Source organism: Lynx canadensis, chromosome B4, assembly GCF_007474595.2.
Source record: "Lynx canadensis isolate LIC74 chromosome B4, mLynCan4.pri.v2, whole genome shotgun sequence".
NCBI lineage: Eukaryota > Metazoa > Chordata > Mammalia > Carnivora > Felidae > Lynx > Lynx canadensis.
Window position 1 is genome coordinate 99,158,049 of NC_044309.1, and position 15,774 is coordinate 99,173,822.

A 15,774-nucleotide genomic window follows, 5' to 3' on the forward strand; every position below is an offset into this window, starting at 1 on the left:
CAAAAATGTCTCCAAATATTGTCAAATGTCTCCTGGGGAACGAAATCTCCCCAGGTTGAGAGCTTCCACTCTAAAGCATAGGCCTAACCATTATGTTATGTATATACATTTATAAATACACATATATATATACATACATATATAAATATGTGTATTCATACATTCTTCCTATATATCTTCATGCACAGACATAATCATAGATGGGGTTCCCTGAGAAATAGGTTCTGAGACTCTCAGATTTGATTGCAGGAGATTTTGGGGGGAAGAAGGGGAGGGGGGTCAGGGTTCCTGGGAACCTCAGCTGTGAGGGAACAAAGGAAACAAGATTGGGCAGAGGGGAAGTTGAACTGCGGTGCAAAATCACTGTTGAGACCGGCCCCAACAATTCTATGGGGGTGCACCCAGGTGGCTCAGTTGGCTGAGTGTCCAACTCTTGATTTCAGTTCAGGTCATGATCCCAGGGTCTCGGGATAGAGTCCCATGCTGAGAATGGAGCCTGCTTAACATTCCCTCTCTCTTTCCTCTCTCTCTCTCTCTCTCTCTCTCTCTCTCTCCCTCTGCCCCTCCCACCCTGTTCCTGCACACTCTCTCTCAAGAAAAAATTTTAAACATTAAAAGAATAAACACCAAAAACCAATTCTATAGGGAGCTATAGAATTTTCAGAGAAAATTGCCTTCAAGCTAATCACTAGGTACCATTTCTCATCCTCTGGGGGGCTATGGAAAATTCAACACATATTCATTAGCATTCTGGAAGCTAGTTGTTTCATCAAAAGATCTTAGGGAATTACTATCTTCTTTATTAAAAACTCCCAGGTAATTTTTCAAAAAGAATTCCCAACCTTGAAAACGGTCCTTTCCTTCCCAGAATGGCCATGGCCTTCATAACAGCCAAGGCCTTTAGAACTTTTCTCCTAGGGGGACCACACTGTACGCACCACGTAAGGCCGCCAAAAGATGCACAGATCGGTCATCTCCATAGATACTTTATTTGAAATGGAATGCATTTTGAAAATATGAAAAATAAATCACATCTCTCCAAAATCATTTGAGACATATTTATACAAACTATGACCACACTATTGAGTTCACAAATGGGATACTTTCTAAAGCATTTGGTACCTGGTGATGCTTGGTTTTCAGAAGCTGACATCTGCATATTCTAAGACTTTAAGATCGACAGCAGCATGTAACGGACCATCGCGTCCTCTTCTCAAAATAAATACAGTGATCTCGAAGAACCACCTCTTATTAAAATCTTCCTCAAAGCCTAACTGATCACCGACAGGTCGGCTGAAGAGCAGGCTGGGGAAGGTCTCATCTGCTTTTCTGCGGATGTTTCCAGAACCCTTCCGCTGCCCTCACTGGACAATAATGCCCTGGCAGGAAAACCCTGTTGGCTCCTATCCTCCATTCGGCAAATGTCCTGCCAACAAAGTCACAGACCACTTTGTCATCCAATCTCCTGTAAATCTAGATTGGCTGCTCAACACCGCAGATGAAAAAGTCACCCTTCAAATTGTGTCAAGAATTTAGAAAACAGTTCTTTAAAACCCATTCACCAGAATCCCACAATTAATACATCTTAGGTTGCTTTAAGTGAACAGGTATATTTCTCTTGGGAGAATCGCTGATATACTCAATATCAAGCTCTGTAATCCCCAAATTTAAATATGATTCTGCTGCTGAAGGCAGTTTATTGGTAAAGCAAAAGCAAATTAGTTTGACCCAACGAAGAGAGAAGGGATGTTCATAGGCCTGGTTTCACCTACAGAGCTCTGGGATCCATGGGATTGCTGGCTCCAGCTTCACTCAAGCCTCAGACCCTCTTCTCAGCCTGCAAATGATTGGAGCCAAGCTAAAACCAAGTCGCTTTCCCCGGGGAACAGAAAACAAGCCAGTGTGCTCCCACCCACACACTGGCAACAGGCTCGCGGAGCGTCAGATTTAAAGTGAGGGGTCTGTAGGAGAAATACAGCATTAGTACACCAGAGCAGGAAGGAGTTAAAGCAGGCCTTTGGGTTTAAGCCAGATTTCCTCACGGTGTTTACGTGGAAAGGGATCTCCTTTAAGCAATGAGTTGAGGTTGAGTTTTTTGTTGTTGTTTAAACCTCCATTGGAAAAAAAACATGTGAAGTGAAATTATACAGTTAGTTTGGTTTCTGCCATGATGAGAGAATCCCAACTTCCTCTATGACGAAAATGTTCATTTTGAAAGGGTCCTTTATAACCGTTTACTCCCTGACCTCAGCACTCCCTGTAGGGCATACGCAGATACATCTACGTGCATTTCTGCTAAGAAAGTATGTCTAAGGAGCTTCATCGTGAGGCTTAGCCTGCCCAGTATTACTTGTTCTTGGGGAACGACAAGAAAGCAAGTGAAGGAAGCACTGTGTGAGGCAAGAGAAACCACCTCCTGGATACTGGGAGTTACGTATTTATTCCTTCTTTCATTAATTTGTCTCCACAAATAGTTACTGAGCTCGCTGTGTACAAGGCCGCGGTGTCAATCCAAGTTCAAGGACAAAAGTTCAGTTTCCAGATGGGGACATTCCTTTTAGTTTTTCCAACTTTTTACATTGTGTTTATTTAAGGGGTGCATCTTCTATGGACCTGCCCCTTCCCCTTTCCTTGTCTTGGATTGAAAGAATCATTTTTACCTTTTCCCACGAAGGTGATTTGTCAGGCCTCAGAATACCTTAAGTGGTTTGTATCGTTTTCTTAGAGAATATGGTAGAATTCCGCCACTGCAAATCACATTAAGTGATTTGCATTTGTGTTTTGTTTTGGTAAGCGTGCTTTTTTTGTTGTTGTTATTCTGAAAAAATTATTCAGCCACAATCATTTCAAAGTGTCAAACAACAAAAAACATCCTATTCCTCTCCTTCCTAATTTCTGAGGTTTCACAGGTAAATGCTAAGAGGGGTTCAGACTAGAGAGCCACTAAGAGGGCCAACTCAATGTAAATATCACAGCAGACCAAGGAATAAGTGCTGTGGAAAGACAAGATAAGGAACCATGATTCTGGTGGCCCTGTTAACAACCATATCCATTGTGGTGGGGGAGGGGAGGGAGTGCCAGAGGAACCCAGCAGCCGGGAGGGAGCCCAGGCAGATTTTTTTTTCAACAATACTACCTGGCCTATATGTAATCTAACAACGTAACAAATGTCTTTTAAAAGCCCACGTGAATCTCAATGTTTAAAATATTTGGTATGGACTTTACTATTTTTATAGCACAAAACTTGACATAAAAAACTGTGGTTTAATTGGGGGTTATATGATCTGCATGTATTAAAATGACAGTACAAAGAGGCATTCTCTAAAATGCACAGCAGTAGTTTCTCAGAAGCCAAATCACACTTAAGAACTCTTCAGATTTGCTGTCTGAGTTGCCTGTATCCTGTGTATATAAAATCTTTACAGCGTATTTTCACAACCGTGCCTTAGCCACTGAAAGCGAGAGCCCAGTTCAGTTCTGCATGCCATTTGCCTGACTTGTAGTCTTGCCCCACAACTTTTCAGATTCGGGTTGTGATCTCAAAGTTTCATCATTTCAATATTGTGCTAAACAGGAATCTGATCTTGAGACTCCTTTCTAGATGGAAGGAGAATAAAGACATCTCTAGCATAAAATTCTATTTTCATTTCTTGACCACATAACATAGCAATCACCTAATCCTGACCATTCCAATTTGGGTGCTGGAAAAATACTGATCAAGACTTTGCAGAAAAGGTAATGGGAAACAGAGACTGTCAGTAAAGCCATGCAGATAGGAAGTGATTTTCAGCCCCAGGAAGATTTGGTATCAAGTATGCTCTTTTTAAGCTTAAGTAGCATCTGCCCTTGTGAATTCTGACCATCCTTTTGATTTGACACAGAGGAGGGCTTGTTCTACCTTTAAAAGCACATCCTCCCCCCTCCACCCCGCCCCTCAGACTCCTGAACAAGTGGCTGCTAAAACAAGACTGGGTTGTTTTCTCACTGAAAATCCAGTGTTTATCCTGTCCTTCCTTTTTCAATTTCTGAGTTTAGCTAACCTAACTACAAAACATAGAACCCTCAAATTTCTCACAGAGCCATGAAAAGTAAAACAGTGAGTTTCTCTGATCAATGTTATTTTCAGTATGAATACCTAAAAGCAATGACCCCTGGTCCTTTGAAATATTTACAAACTGTATTTTAAGCTATGAGATTCTAGGGTGTATTTCTAGACCCTAGGGTAAAAGGGTCAGAAAATGTGGTTCAAGCGGAGCGTGCAAAGATCTTGGAGAAGGGTAATCTCTCGTGTGGATAAGAGCACAAATGTTCTCTTAAGCAAGCTGAATGGTTTTCTTTCCCCCCACTGTGTTTTTTGAAAGGAAACACCTAAGGCAGTCTTACTCAGAAACCATGGAAATCTCCTTACTAAGCCCTTCAAACGGATGATACAAGCAAAGCTTTTTCTACATTACACCCAGCCCTACCGTACATTCAAGATATGCTCATCCTGCTGTCACCTTGGGTTATGGTTTAAATATTTGGAATTAGATATCACTACTATGAATTTCCTTTTAGAAAAGCAGTTAGATTTTCATAATTACACAATTTTGAACACTTAGCTTTCTTAAACTTCTACAGAAAATATATGTCTAAAGAAAAAATCTCAAAAAAAAATGAAGTAATATCAGAGTTTAATTTCAACCACCTGGCATAACAATGAAAGTGTCAGACCTTCTGAAAATGCCTAGGAATAACGAATGAGTTCTTAATGGTTTTCCCCTCCACCGCCCTTCTACTTTTTTCTTTTCCAGGATTAGAACTTACTAGGGAATAGGTTTTTGAAAATAAAAGTTTCCCTTTTGGAAAACGGCCTACATTCAGAAATGTCTTAAAACAAGCATTAAAAAAACTAATAAATAATCATAAATCAAAATACATTAAAATAAAATTACAGTACATCATCGCTCCTAGAAGGTCCACCATACTGGAAGAGCCTTTCAAAGGTTCATAAATAAAGCCTTCCGGACTGAAACCGTCTCCTGCATTGTGATGAAGAGTATGCAGAAAACTAAGAGGAATCTCAAGTTATCAGTCGGGTGAGGTCCAAACTACTCGATCTCGTGCAGGGCGGGGAGACTTTTGTTTTCGATTCAAGTGAAGACAATAGACAGGTGTTCGTCCCACTTCAAGTCCTCAAAACCTGGAAAGAAATGACAGGCAATGAAGTAAGTGGCTCAGAATCCTCCACGACCCAGTTCTCTTCGGGCCAGTCCGGTGCACAGAGCGTGCTCGGAAAGACACCGGGGTCTCTCCCTCGAGTGTCTCGAGTGCTCCCTCGAGTGCGAGCGAAGCGGCGCACGTGGGAAGCGACGGAGGGAGCCCGCGGCGTGGCTGGGAAGCGCACCACGGACCCCCGCGCGGGCCAGGGTCGGGAGGAGGCCAGTCCGCGAGGCCTCCCAGCCTGGCCCGAGTTCCCCATCCTCCCCTCTCTGCCCGGCCTTTCCAGGCTCCAGCTTGCTTCCCTTCTTTCCGCATCTGGAGAAACTTGTAATAATTTCTCATTTTCCTCTTCAAGCGCAAACCCGTGACTTAGGCTTCCTACTCCTCTGCACAAGACCTACTCCCCCCGCCCGCCCCGAGACCTACTCCTCGGAAAGGCCCTGAGTAGCCCGCGTTGCCGGGACCTTACCTTGTCTGGCCCGGGTGCTGCCCCCTTCAGGCAGAGTTGGAGGTGCTGCGGAGGAGCCGGTGGCCGTGCGGCTGCGAGAGCGGTTGTGAGAGCGGTTGTTGGTGCGAGTGCGGTAGTTGGTGCGGGTGCGGGTGAGGGTGCGGATGCGGATATGGGTGGAGCGGCTGGGGCTTGGGTTGGGGCTGCGGCTGAGATTGTGTCTGGGGCTGAGGCTGAGGCTGGGGCTGAGGCTGAGGCTGGGGCTGGGGCTGGGGCTGGGGTTGGGGTTGGGGCTGCGGCTGCGGGGGCTGTTGCTGGACCAGGTGCTGCTGCTTCTGCCGCGTGGACTTGACCGCCAGGATAGCCTGACGGTTCTTGTACTGCACCATCTGCAGCGTGATCTCGGCGTTCCAGCCCTGGTCCTGCGGGCACCGAAAGTCGATCTCCTTGCCCTCGGCCATCACCACAGTGAAGTACATATACTTGCCCTTGCGCTCCACGCAGTCCACGGTCTTCATGTTGGAAAAGTGCAATTCCTTGAGCTTGACCGGCGGCTCGAGGCTGGCCACGGCGGGCCCTCCGGGTTGGGACGGTTCGGCCGGCCCCTGCCCGGGCTGTTGTTGCTGCTGCTGCTGCTGCTGCTGCTGCTGGTGTTGGAGCTGCTTGGGCGGGATGAGCAGCAGCCCCTCCTCAGTGAGGATGCAGCACTTTTTCTTCCAGAGCTGCAGCAACCCGTCGCTGCGCTTCTCCAACACACCCTCCTTCAGCGCTTTGCAGCCGCTGCTCTCCAACATCCTCCCGGCATAGGGAGGGGCGCCGATCGGCTCGGCCTCTCCACTTCCAGCCGCCCGGGCCGGGGGCAGCAGCAACAGCCGCGCGCCGTCCTCGCCCCAGCGGCTCCCGCGGCCGCCTGCCCGGAGCGCGCAGAGAAGGCTAACGCGCAGGAAGCAGAGCGACGGCGGCGGAGGCGGCTCGGGGTCCGGGCAGGAGGGCAGCCGCGTCCTGATGCGCCACAAGGTCCCGGAGCAGCGAGCCTCCGGGCCTCTGCCGTCCTCTTGCGAGCGCTCACTGAAAGGCACTGGCCGGGCCCCCTCGCGGCGCTTTTGAATGGGCCATCCCCCCCACCCCCGAGTGACACCCAGCGGAAAAGGCGGCTCCTGGCGCCCGCACCGCGGGGGAAAGCCCAGCTCGGAAAGGCGCTCTGCCGCCGGCGCACGCCTCATTAACTTGGGGCCTTTCCAAAGCGGGCCGCGTCCACGCCCCCCGCATCTCTTGCTCCGCCTCCCGCCGCCCACTCTCTTCCGCGCTCGTTCCCTGCGCTGGCTGCAGGGACTCCAGCCCCGGAAACTCCTCGTCTGTGCGTAGGGCGACGGCCCTGGGCGCCCCAGCTGCCCGGCGACGAATGCCGACACCCAGGGGGCGCCGAGAGGCCATCCTACCTTCCCGCCTATCCCGGCCGGCGGGGCTCTGTGCTAACAGCCTCAGAGAATGAACATAGGGCTGCGAGGGTGGGTACGGCTACCAGACAGTGCCTGGAATGCCGAGCTGTCTCGCTGCCCTCGGGGACCAAACCCAGGCATTCGCGATGAGCCCGGAGATCTCGCAAAGCCAGTGTCCGAGGGAGGAGGCTGGGGATAAGGCTCGCGAGCCGCGGAGTCCCGCGGAAGTGTGAGTCCCCCGGACCCTACGTAAACAGCTCAGGGCACAAAGACCCCAGAGGACACGCTGTCTTCACACTCCTATTTGCTCACAGTCATTAACTAGCTCTTCTTGGAGCAGAGAGGGCGATCAAGGCCATAGCGCTACGTATGTCCGGTTTGGAAGGGTTAGAGAAGGGGGACTCACTTCACAGGACGTCTGGCCTTCCTTTTCTCGACCCGGGACCTCCGGCACTAGCCAATCTTTACCCGGGACACAAGCTCTCCGGATTCCTTCTTGACCCATCCGTACGGCCTGCAACACCTCACAAAATTAATTCAACTCCAGTTACAAATCCGGGAAATGTCCAGGGCTGAGACACCTCACACTTTAAGGCACAGCTTAGCGCTCCAAACAGCCGGTTGGCCTCCACGGGTCTCTCTCTTTGGGAACGCCTAACGGGCCAGATCTGTTTTTGCAATCTCACTTATCTGTGACCTGGGGGAGGTAATGCTGTACTCGCCCGTAGCTCCCTCCTACTACACTCATTTTTAAAAAATTCTATAGAAATTCTGGAAAACAAAATAGAGCACAAACCGAAACCAAACCTCTTGGTGGGGAAATTCATCCATTAAGTAAACAGACCCAACTGTGAATCGACCCTGAGGATACAAAGAAGAAACACACGAAGAAATGAGGAATGGACAAACCCCGAGTTGGCCAAAGTAAGAGGAAAAGACTGCTCCTTGTGCCCAAGAAAGACGGGAGGAGTTAGCTCATCAGCTAGTTTCCTATGGCTGAAACAAAGAATTCAACAAGGGAAGAAATGAGAGATGAGCTTGTGGGAGGAAGAGTCAAATCCTTTATGTCATGCGAAAAATTTCCAACTGAATCCCAAAGTAATTGAAAACACAGGATAACTTTTAAACACGGGAGGGTCCTGAATCTTAATGTAAGAAAGTCTTAGCAAATGAGACAATTCCAGCACCGTCCTTAGTCCCACTGAATTGCATTTGGCAGGTTCTCAGCGCCTTCCAATTGTTAATGGAGAAAGGCAAGCATTCGAATCATATAAAGATTTCTAGTAAGATTGTTTAAAAATTAACAATTCCGTGTACCAGTGACAAACCCTGCACCTCACAGCTCGCTTCTCTGCCTGCCTTCGCAGGACAAGTGAACATTCCAGGGAATTTCTACATGACCAGCTGTTCATCTTTTTAACAGAATGCCATTCTTCTGCTCATTTGGGAAGGATAGTGTGCGATTCAGAGTCTCTGAGAGAAGGTGTAGTTGAGGAAGACGGTTCATGTGGAGAAAGGATACAATACAAACCTTGGGTAAAAAACTAAGATGTAATCTTGAAGTGGCAAGCCATTTTCTTAGGAGAAGGGATATTTGGTGTTATCTAACCTTTCGCAGCTAATCAGGATGGGGCAGATGCATTCTGAATTACTTCAAAATGTCTGAAAACCAGCATGGTTTTCAAAAGCACTTACTTTAACTAGATACCTTACCACTCCATTTCCAGCTGGGTATTTCACAATGATTTAGTCAGTCTACAATGTGCCTTCTCTGACCACAGTGCATCGATTATTGGAAATCGCAAGTGTGTAGGAATCTTGGAGCTCAGTGACAACTTTGCTTAGTTTACTTCAAAAGTCACTACCAATTCACAAAATGGCCCCCTTGGCCATTTTTTAAAAAGACCATGAAATAAATTCGCACACACATACAAAAATAAATTACAGGAAATAACTGTAACCCAAATACTGCAACTTTAGCCATAGATATAATGAGACTCTACAACTGTCACAAGTTACTAAAGTTGAGAAAGCACACTAATGAAATCATTGCTTTGGTAACCAATTTGAAATGGCAGATTTAAACTGTCTACATCAGGTTGCACATCAGCCAACACCTGACCCAGTTGATGATTTTCCCCTCTTGGATAGCTCTTCACCTGGCTTCCAGAACATTGCTCTAGTTTCCCTTCTACCTCCCTGGTCACTGTCTCCGGATCCTCTGCAGCTTCCTCCTCTTCCCCCATCTTTTAGTCTTAGAATGCTCCGGAGCACAGTCCCTGCTTCTCCTTATCTCTACTCACTTATTGGTCTCGACCACTCTCATCATTTTCAGTGACATGCCAGACTCCCCAATCTGTATCCAACTACTTGTTGCTAAAGAAGAAAACAAAGGCCACCACACTTAAAAAAAAATAATAATACTAACATGCCAGGCAAGAGAACAAATACTGGTGAACACATTCACGAGAGTTTACTAGAAGGAAGAGTCTAAGGGGATTTTTAGGCTATAGAAAGTAGGGTTCACAGAGCTTTTGCTAATAAAAAAAAAATAGAAAAATCTCTCTCTGGGTAGGATGAAGTCCACCATAGGTTTATATACAACTGGTTAAATTCCTGGATGGAACTGATTCAGCAAGGATCTGGGGTTAAAGCCATGGTGTGTTTTTTAAGTTTGTTTTGTTTCATTTAAAAATTTTTTAATGTTTTATTTAAGACAGACAGAGACAGAGCATGAGTGGGGATGGGGCAGAGAGGGAGGGAGACCCAGAATCAGAAGCAGGCTCCAGGCTCTGAGCTGTCAGCACAGAGCCCAATGCGGGGCTCGAACTCACGAACCGTGAGATCATGACCTGGGCTGAAGTCAGACGCTCAACCGACCGAGCCACCCAGGCGCCCCTATTTTGCTTCATTTAACAGCCTTCAGTTCTGATATGTTCAGGCCATGGTTACTGTAAATTGAAATTTTTTTGTTTTTACTCTTCTGTACAGTATCATTTGGATGTCTAGTAAAGGACTCAAATATATGTCCTCCCAAACTTGTCTCCTCACCCTGATCTGTTCTACCTGCAGCCCTTTTCTCAGCTGATGGCAATTCCACCAGTACAGTGGCTCAGGCCAAAACCCTTGAAGCAGTATTGCCCTTAAAAGTTGAAAGGCCCTTATCCAGAGCCCTGAGCTTTAGACGAGTCAAAATGACATGCGTATCTGGAGTTCATACTCATTTTAGACCAACTCCAGGTACTCAGGATCCCAAATACCCTGCCTAAATGGCCTCAACTATTGCAGAGAATGCATTACATCACCAGTGTGTGTGCACTGGTGTGTTAAAGGGGTGGACAGATTTTGAACATGCAGGCTAGTATATCAAAACAGAGGTGTAGGAGGCCCCTTGCCACACAATTCAGACAGGGATAGGAAGAGAAGGAAGGACTGAGGATCCGCTCTACTCTCAAGTAATGTTGTGGCACTGGACTTTAATAAATCAGACCTGGCTTTTCAGGTGCTTATGTAGATATAATTGTCAAGATATGTGCATTGAATATATTTTCATTCAATGAAGCTTTTAAGTATTTAACCATTTGTGTCTCCATTGCAGTCTCGCCCCAGGACTGCAAATATATAGAAGCGTGCCTCCCTTGTAGTATATCCTTCACTCATGTGGATTGATACTCAATCCACAAATTTAGTCAGGAAATTCCATCAACTAGGCCTTCAAACTATATACCTTGTCCATATCTCTCCACTTCTTTCATTACTGTCTTATAGTTTTCAACAAAGCAGTCAGGGTCATCTCACTTCCTCCAAGTCTGCTCAAGTATCATCTCAATGAGGCCTATACTATCACTCTAAAATTGCCACCACCCCATTCCCCTTTTCTCCACAGTATGTATTACCTCCTAACATCTACTGAATAATTTATTATGCCTATAACTTCAGTTCCCCTTCCTATAGAATGTAAGTTCTTCAATAGAGCAAGGATCATTGTTTTAATGTGTCTCAATCACCTCATACAATTCTTGGCAAATAGGAGCCCAGTATATGTACAATTTAAACTGAATCAGAAGCCCCTATCTGTCCTAAAAAGAAAACCAGGGGTGCCTGGGTGGCTCAGTCGGTTAAGTGTCTGACTTTGGCTGAGGTTGTGATCTCATGGTTCGTGGGTTCCAGCCCCGCATCGGGCTCTGTGCTGATAGCTCAGAACCTGGAGCCTGCTTTGGATTCTGTCTCCCTCTCTTAAGTAAGTAAGTAAGTAAATAAATAAAACATTAAAAAAGAAATATAAAAGGAAAATCAAGCTCTTCAAAGGCTTGTAACGGATTTTTCATAATGCATCCCCTTCAAAAGCTTTCAAACTGTAAAAGACTTTATGGAAAATTTTCCAAAACTTTCCATACCAATATGTACTTGGTATAATCTTTTAAAATGGATAACTACTACACACACTGGGCCTCTCTCTAGAGCTTACATGCTTTTATATTCTATAGGCGCTATCTAGAAGTCCTACAAACTTTTCTGAGCAACATGCAATTTAACATTATGAGAGGTATTTATACAAACTGTCATCCTACTGGTTTCTAATAAGAGTAATCAAAAAGAGGCAAAAATAATGGAACTGAGTTGTAGCAGTTTCTCCTATTTGGCATATAGCCAACTACTTGTTTAAAAGTCCATTAGGGGCGCCTGGGTGGCTCAGTCAGTTAAGCATCTGACTTGGGCTCAGGTCTTGATCTCACAGTTCGTGGGTTCAAGCCCCGCATTGGGCTCTGTGCTGACAGCTTGGAGCCTGGAGCCTGCTGCAGATACTGTGTCTCTCTCTCTGCCCCTTCCCCGCTCACACTCTGTCTCTGTCTCTCAAACATAAACAAACATTTAAAAAATTAAAAAAAAAAAGTCCATTAATCAATATTGACTTAAAGCCATTCAACAGAACTTGGTAATTTAATAACAAAAACTACTTACTTTCACTTACAACTTGATTACAAGGTTATAAAATCTATGAACTTCCTAATTTGCAACACACAGTAGACTCTCAGCAATGATTAAAGATTTGGATACAGCAAAGTTCAAGTATCTTTCAAAAAATAGCTAAAAGTTCAATGATCTATGAAAATGTCTGGTCACTCTAACACCTAAAGGTCTTACACTGTAATTTAACACTTTTTAGCCATTCAGTTCATTTTAAGATACTACTCAGCAGAAATCCTTTCTTGAAGACTCTAATCTCCAAAATGCAGTTGGAAATGTTAAGTATTCTCAATTAGATACAGGACTATCCAGACTTCATGGGTGCATCTGCCTACCTGCCTTTTTCAGCTTCTTAGTTGATGAACTGATGCCTCCTAGCGATCAATTTGTAGAACACAGCTTAGAACAAGTGGGAATTTGAAAAGGGTGTTTGGTGCCCTATATACAAGGGTTTTAAAAACTATTACAACCCATTTATGGTTAAAACATTGCCAATCAGCTGTCTCTGTCCTTTCTGCCAATAGCCCAATTCAGGTTTTTTCTCTCATCTACTCTCGTAATAGCCTAACCACTTGAATCTATACCATTCCTGATGTTACATTGCTACTAGTTCCATTCCTAGAATGATAGAAAACTTTTAATCGCCTCCCACTGTATAGAACATTCCAACTCCTTACCCTGGCATGGAAAGCCAGGCTTTCTCAGACTAAGTCCTACCTGCCTTTACAATTTAGTTTCCTTCCAATCAACCCTACATTAGGTCGTCACTTACTCGTGCCGTCTTACTTCACCAAGTCTTTTCCAACCTTGTCAAGTCCTTTGTTCTCCAAAGCCCAATTCAAATCCCACATCTTAGATTTCTTTAGGCTGAGTTGATTCCTTCCTAATCAGATCCCTGTACTTGTAATCAGTAGCTAACATCTCAAATGAGTGTTTTTAAATTGGACCTAGTAGCACAATGGATCATGCTAGAGGTTGGTGATGGTGCTGATTGACAGCACTGGCACCAAAGGTCTCTAAACGTTAGATCTGGTGGAAATAGATTATTCAAAATAGAGAAGGCAGGCTGAAGACACTATTGACGAGGTCCAACAAATAACTGAGTTCAGGACTAATTTACTTATTTTAGCTTTGAAGCGACGAATGAAAATATGAGTGGGTGACATGGAGCAGGGATCCAGCTCTCCTTTTTACCCTGAATCCAGAACGTAGGGGATATTAAATCTGAGCAGAGAGGGAAGTAGTCCAATGAACTCTAAGAGGATATGATAAACTTGCTTGGGTACTGTAAATACTGTCAGAAAACTGCTACTCCTCAAAAGTATTGATACTCTAGCCTTTAGGGTGGTAGTAGGGAAGCATCAGGTACTCTAATGATTGACAGTGAGAGCACTGGCGAACTTGCTTTAAATTTACTTTAAGCATTGCCCTAGCTGAATAGCATTCAAGTCTCTGCCCTCCATTAGCACCTAATATCCTTTCCGAAGTCTGCTTCTATTCAAAGGAGGTAAACGCTCTTGTTCGCAACTCAAATATTTATCTCAGTCACTTGGACTAGATTCCGAAGATGACTCCTTCTTTTGCAGTCTTCTATTACAACACAGCACATAGTCTGAGAGAATATTCAATTTGACCATCATTGATTATCCATTAAAAAAAAACACATTTAGTAAATGAGCAAAGGCCTTTGTTGGGCATTAGAGGAAAAGACAAGCAGTATAGATAATGCTTTCCAAAAATTGAAGGATGAAGGAAAACCGGTATGATAAACTTGAGTGCTGTAAATGGCAGGGTTACTTTAGAAGAGGAACTCAGGCTATAGGCCAAGACTTGGAGGGCAGAGGTTGTGTCACAGATGACAGGATTGACAGGATAACCGACGGAAGACAGGTGAGTGAAAGGGATAAAATGAATTCTGTGGGGTAGCCAAGCCCCCCAAAACGGAGGTGCTTTTAACTGACAGAACCCAAGAAATCTTTTTATGGCAAGCTTTCACATTGCCATTAAACCTAAAAGCAACCTCATGGTTGGAGGAAAACAAAATTGCTACCCAACTCCTAACTACATGAGAAACTACATTTGAGTTTTTAACAGGTCAGAATCTAGATCATCAATAGTTTTTTTTAATGAGATCCCATTTACACTTCTGCTAAAGTCATTGTCTCAGCCTCATTTGTGTACCCAGTTCCAAAGAAAGCATCATGTGAGATCAAGTGAAAAGCCTCAGATGAAGTATAGGACTCTGGTCAGAACGCAATTCTTTGGACTGTATTCCTAAATGTTAACCTTACCAGGGCCCATTTACCTATGTAGTAGTTACTTGCCTCATGTGCTCAGGATATACATGATCAAACAATCCTTTTCTAAACCTGAAACTCTTTGGTGTATGTGACCAATGTGGCTATCTTAACCTCCCTCCTCCCAATTCCTCACAAACTCAGCTTTGGCTCTAGATGTCCAGGTCTACCCTGTTTACCAGTCTCCCTCTGGAGCTCTAAACCAGGAATCACAGGCTCTTTTTTGAAGATAACTGCCGAAAATCTTTTGCCTACTTTAGCCCCACTGCTGCCTGAAACCTGGACATGATGGATAAGAGCCTCAGAAGCCATTTCAGCCAATAAAACAATAAAACAAACAAAAAAGATGGAAGCCATATGCCAAGGACAGGAAAGCAGAAGCCTGAGAGCTATGAAGCTCTCAAACCAGCCCCAGCGTCTATGTTTACACCTAGGAGAAAACGCTTTTTAACTCTCATTGCATTTGGTTTGTTTGGCCAGCATGTCTATGCAAACCAGGTACATATCTGAATGCTGTTTAAAATTAAGTCTGGATTAATCTCTAAAGTACATATCCTGAAATCTCCAGCTTAATTAAAGTGCTATATAACCACTAGTGCACACATAATACCTGCAAGGAAGCCAGTGAAGGCTTCTCAGTGTGGGTAGGAGCATAGACAGAGGCCAAACAAGTGGACATCAATTACTGGCTCCAAAATAGCCCAATGGTGAGAACTTGTTAAAGTTACTTAACCATCCTCAATCAAGTATAAAGAGTAAATAAAGCATTATTTCTATTATCTTGGTTTTGGATCTTTCAAAAATGATTAAGATTTATGCTATAAAAAGTCGCACCTAGTTTTAAAACAGTATAGCAATGTTCTTCTCTGAACTCCTCATATATTACACCTAACCTTTAGAAATCTATACTTAATAGTCACCTTATACTTGCCATTTAAGGTTACTTTACTCATCAACCTCGACGATTTTATAATTAAGAATAAGCTAATTATGGGGCACCTGGGTGGCTCAGTCGGTTAAGCATCCGACTTTGGCTCAAGTCATGATCTCACAGCTCGTGAGTTTGAGCCCCGTATTGGGCTGTGTGCTCCAGGTCCAAGCCTGGAGGCTGCGAGTTCTGGGTCTCCCCTCCCTCTACGCCTCCCCCACTCACACCCTGTCCCTCTCTCAAAAATTAAAAAAAAAAAAAAATTCTTTTTAAAAGAGCTAATTATGTGTATGTTTGGGAACCTCAATTATCAAGAATAAAGTCAAATGATAAAAGATTCTAATATGATAGAATAAAACATTCTTTCTCCATTAACAGGCATACAGTATTTTAATACAGTAATTTAAACTTTCTAGGTTGCTGGTCATTTTGGAAAACTGTTGTAGCCAACTCTATTTTCAAAACATTAAAAAAAAAAAAAAAACATGGCCA

The 15,774-nt window shown here is 44.4% G+C and overlaps 1 protein-coding gene across 1 annotated transcript; it reads right to left on the reverse strand.

Annotated features, from left to right (window-relative positions):
* Positions 1–970: 970 nt before the first annotated feature.
* PHLDA1 (pleckstrin homology like domain family A member 1) lies at positions 971–6,957 on the reverse strand. Its single transcript, XM_030323271.1, has 2 exons — positions 5,672–6,957; positions 971–5,182 (listed from the first exon to the last, which is right to left on the reverse strand). Exon 1 carries the CDS (start codon positions 6,871–6,873, stop codon positions 5,698–5,700), a length of 1,176 nt encoding a protein of 391 aa, XP_030179131.1. The 5' UTR covers positions 6,874–6,957; the 3' UTR covers positions 971–5,182; positions 5,672–5,697.
* Between the last annotated feature and the right edge of the window lie 8,817 nt (positions 6,958–15,774).

Excerpts from the sequence above, each read along its gene's own strand:
- PHLDA1 (XM_030323271.1), bottom strand. The coding sequence starts at position 6,873 with ATGAGGCGTGCGCCGGCGGCAGAGCGCCTTTCCGAGCTGGGCTTTCCC.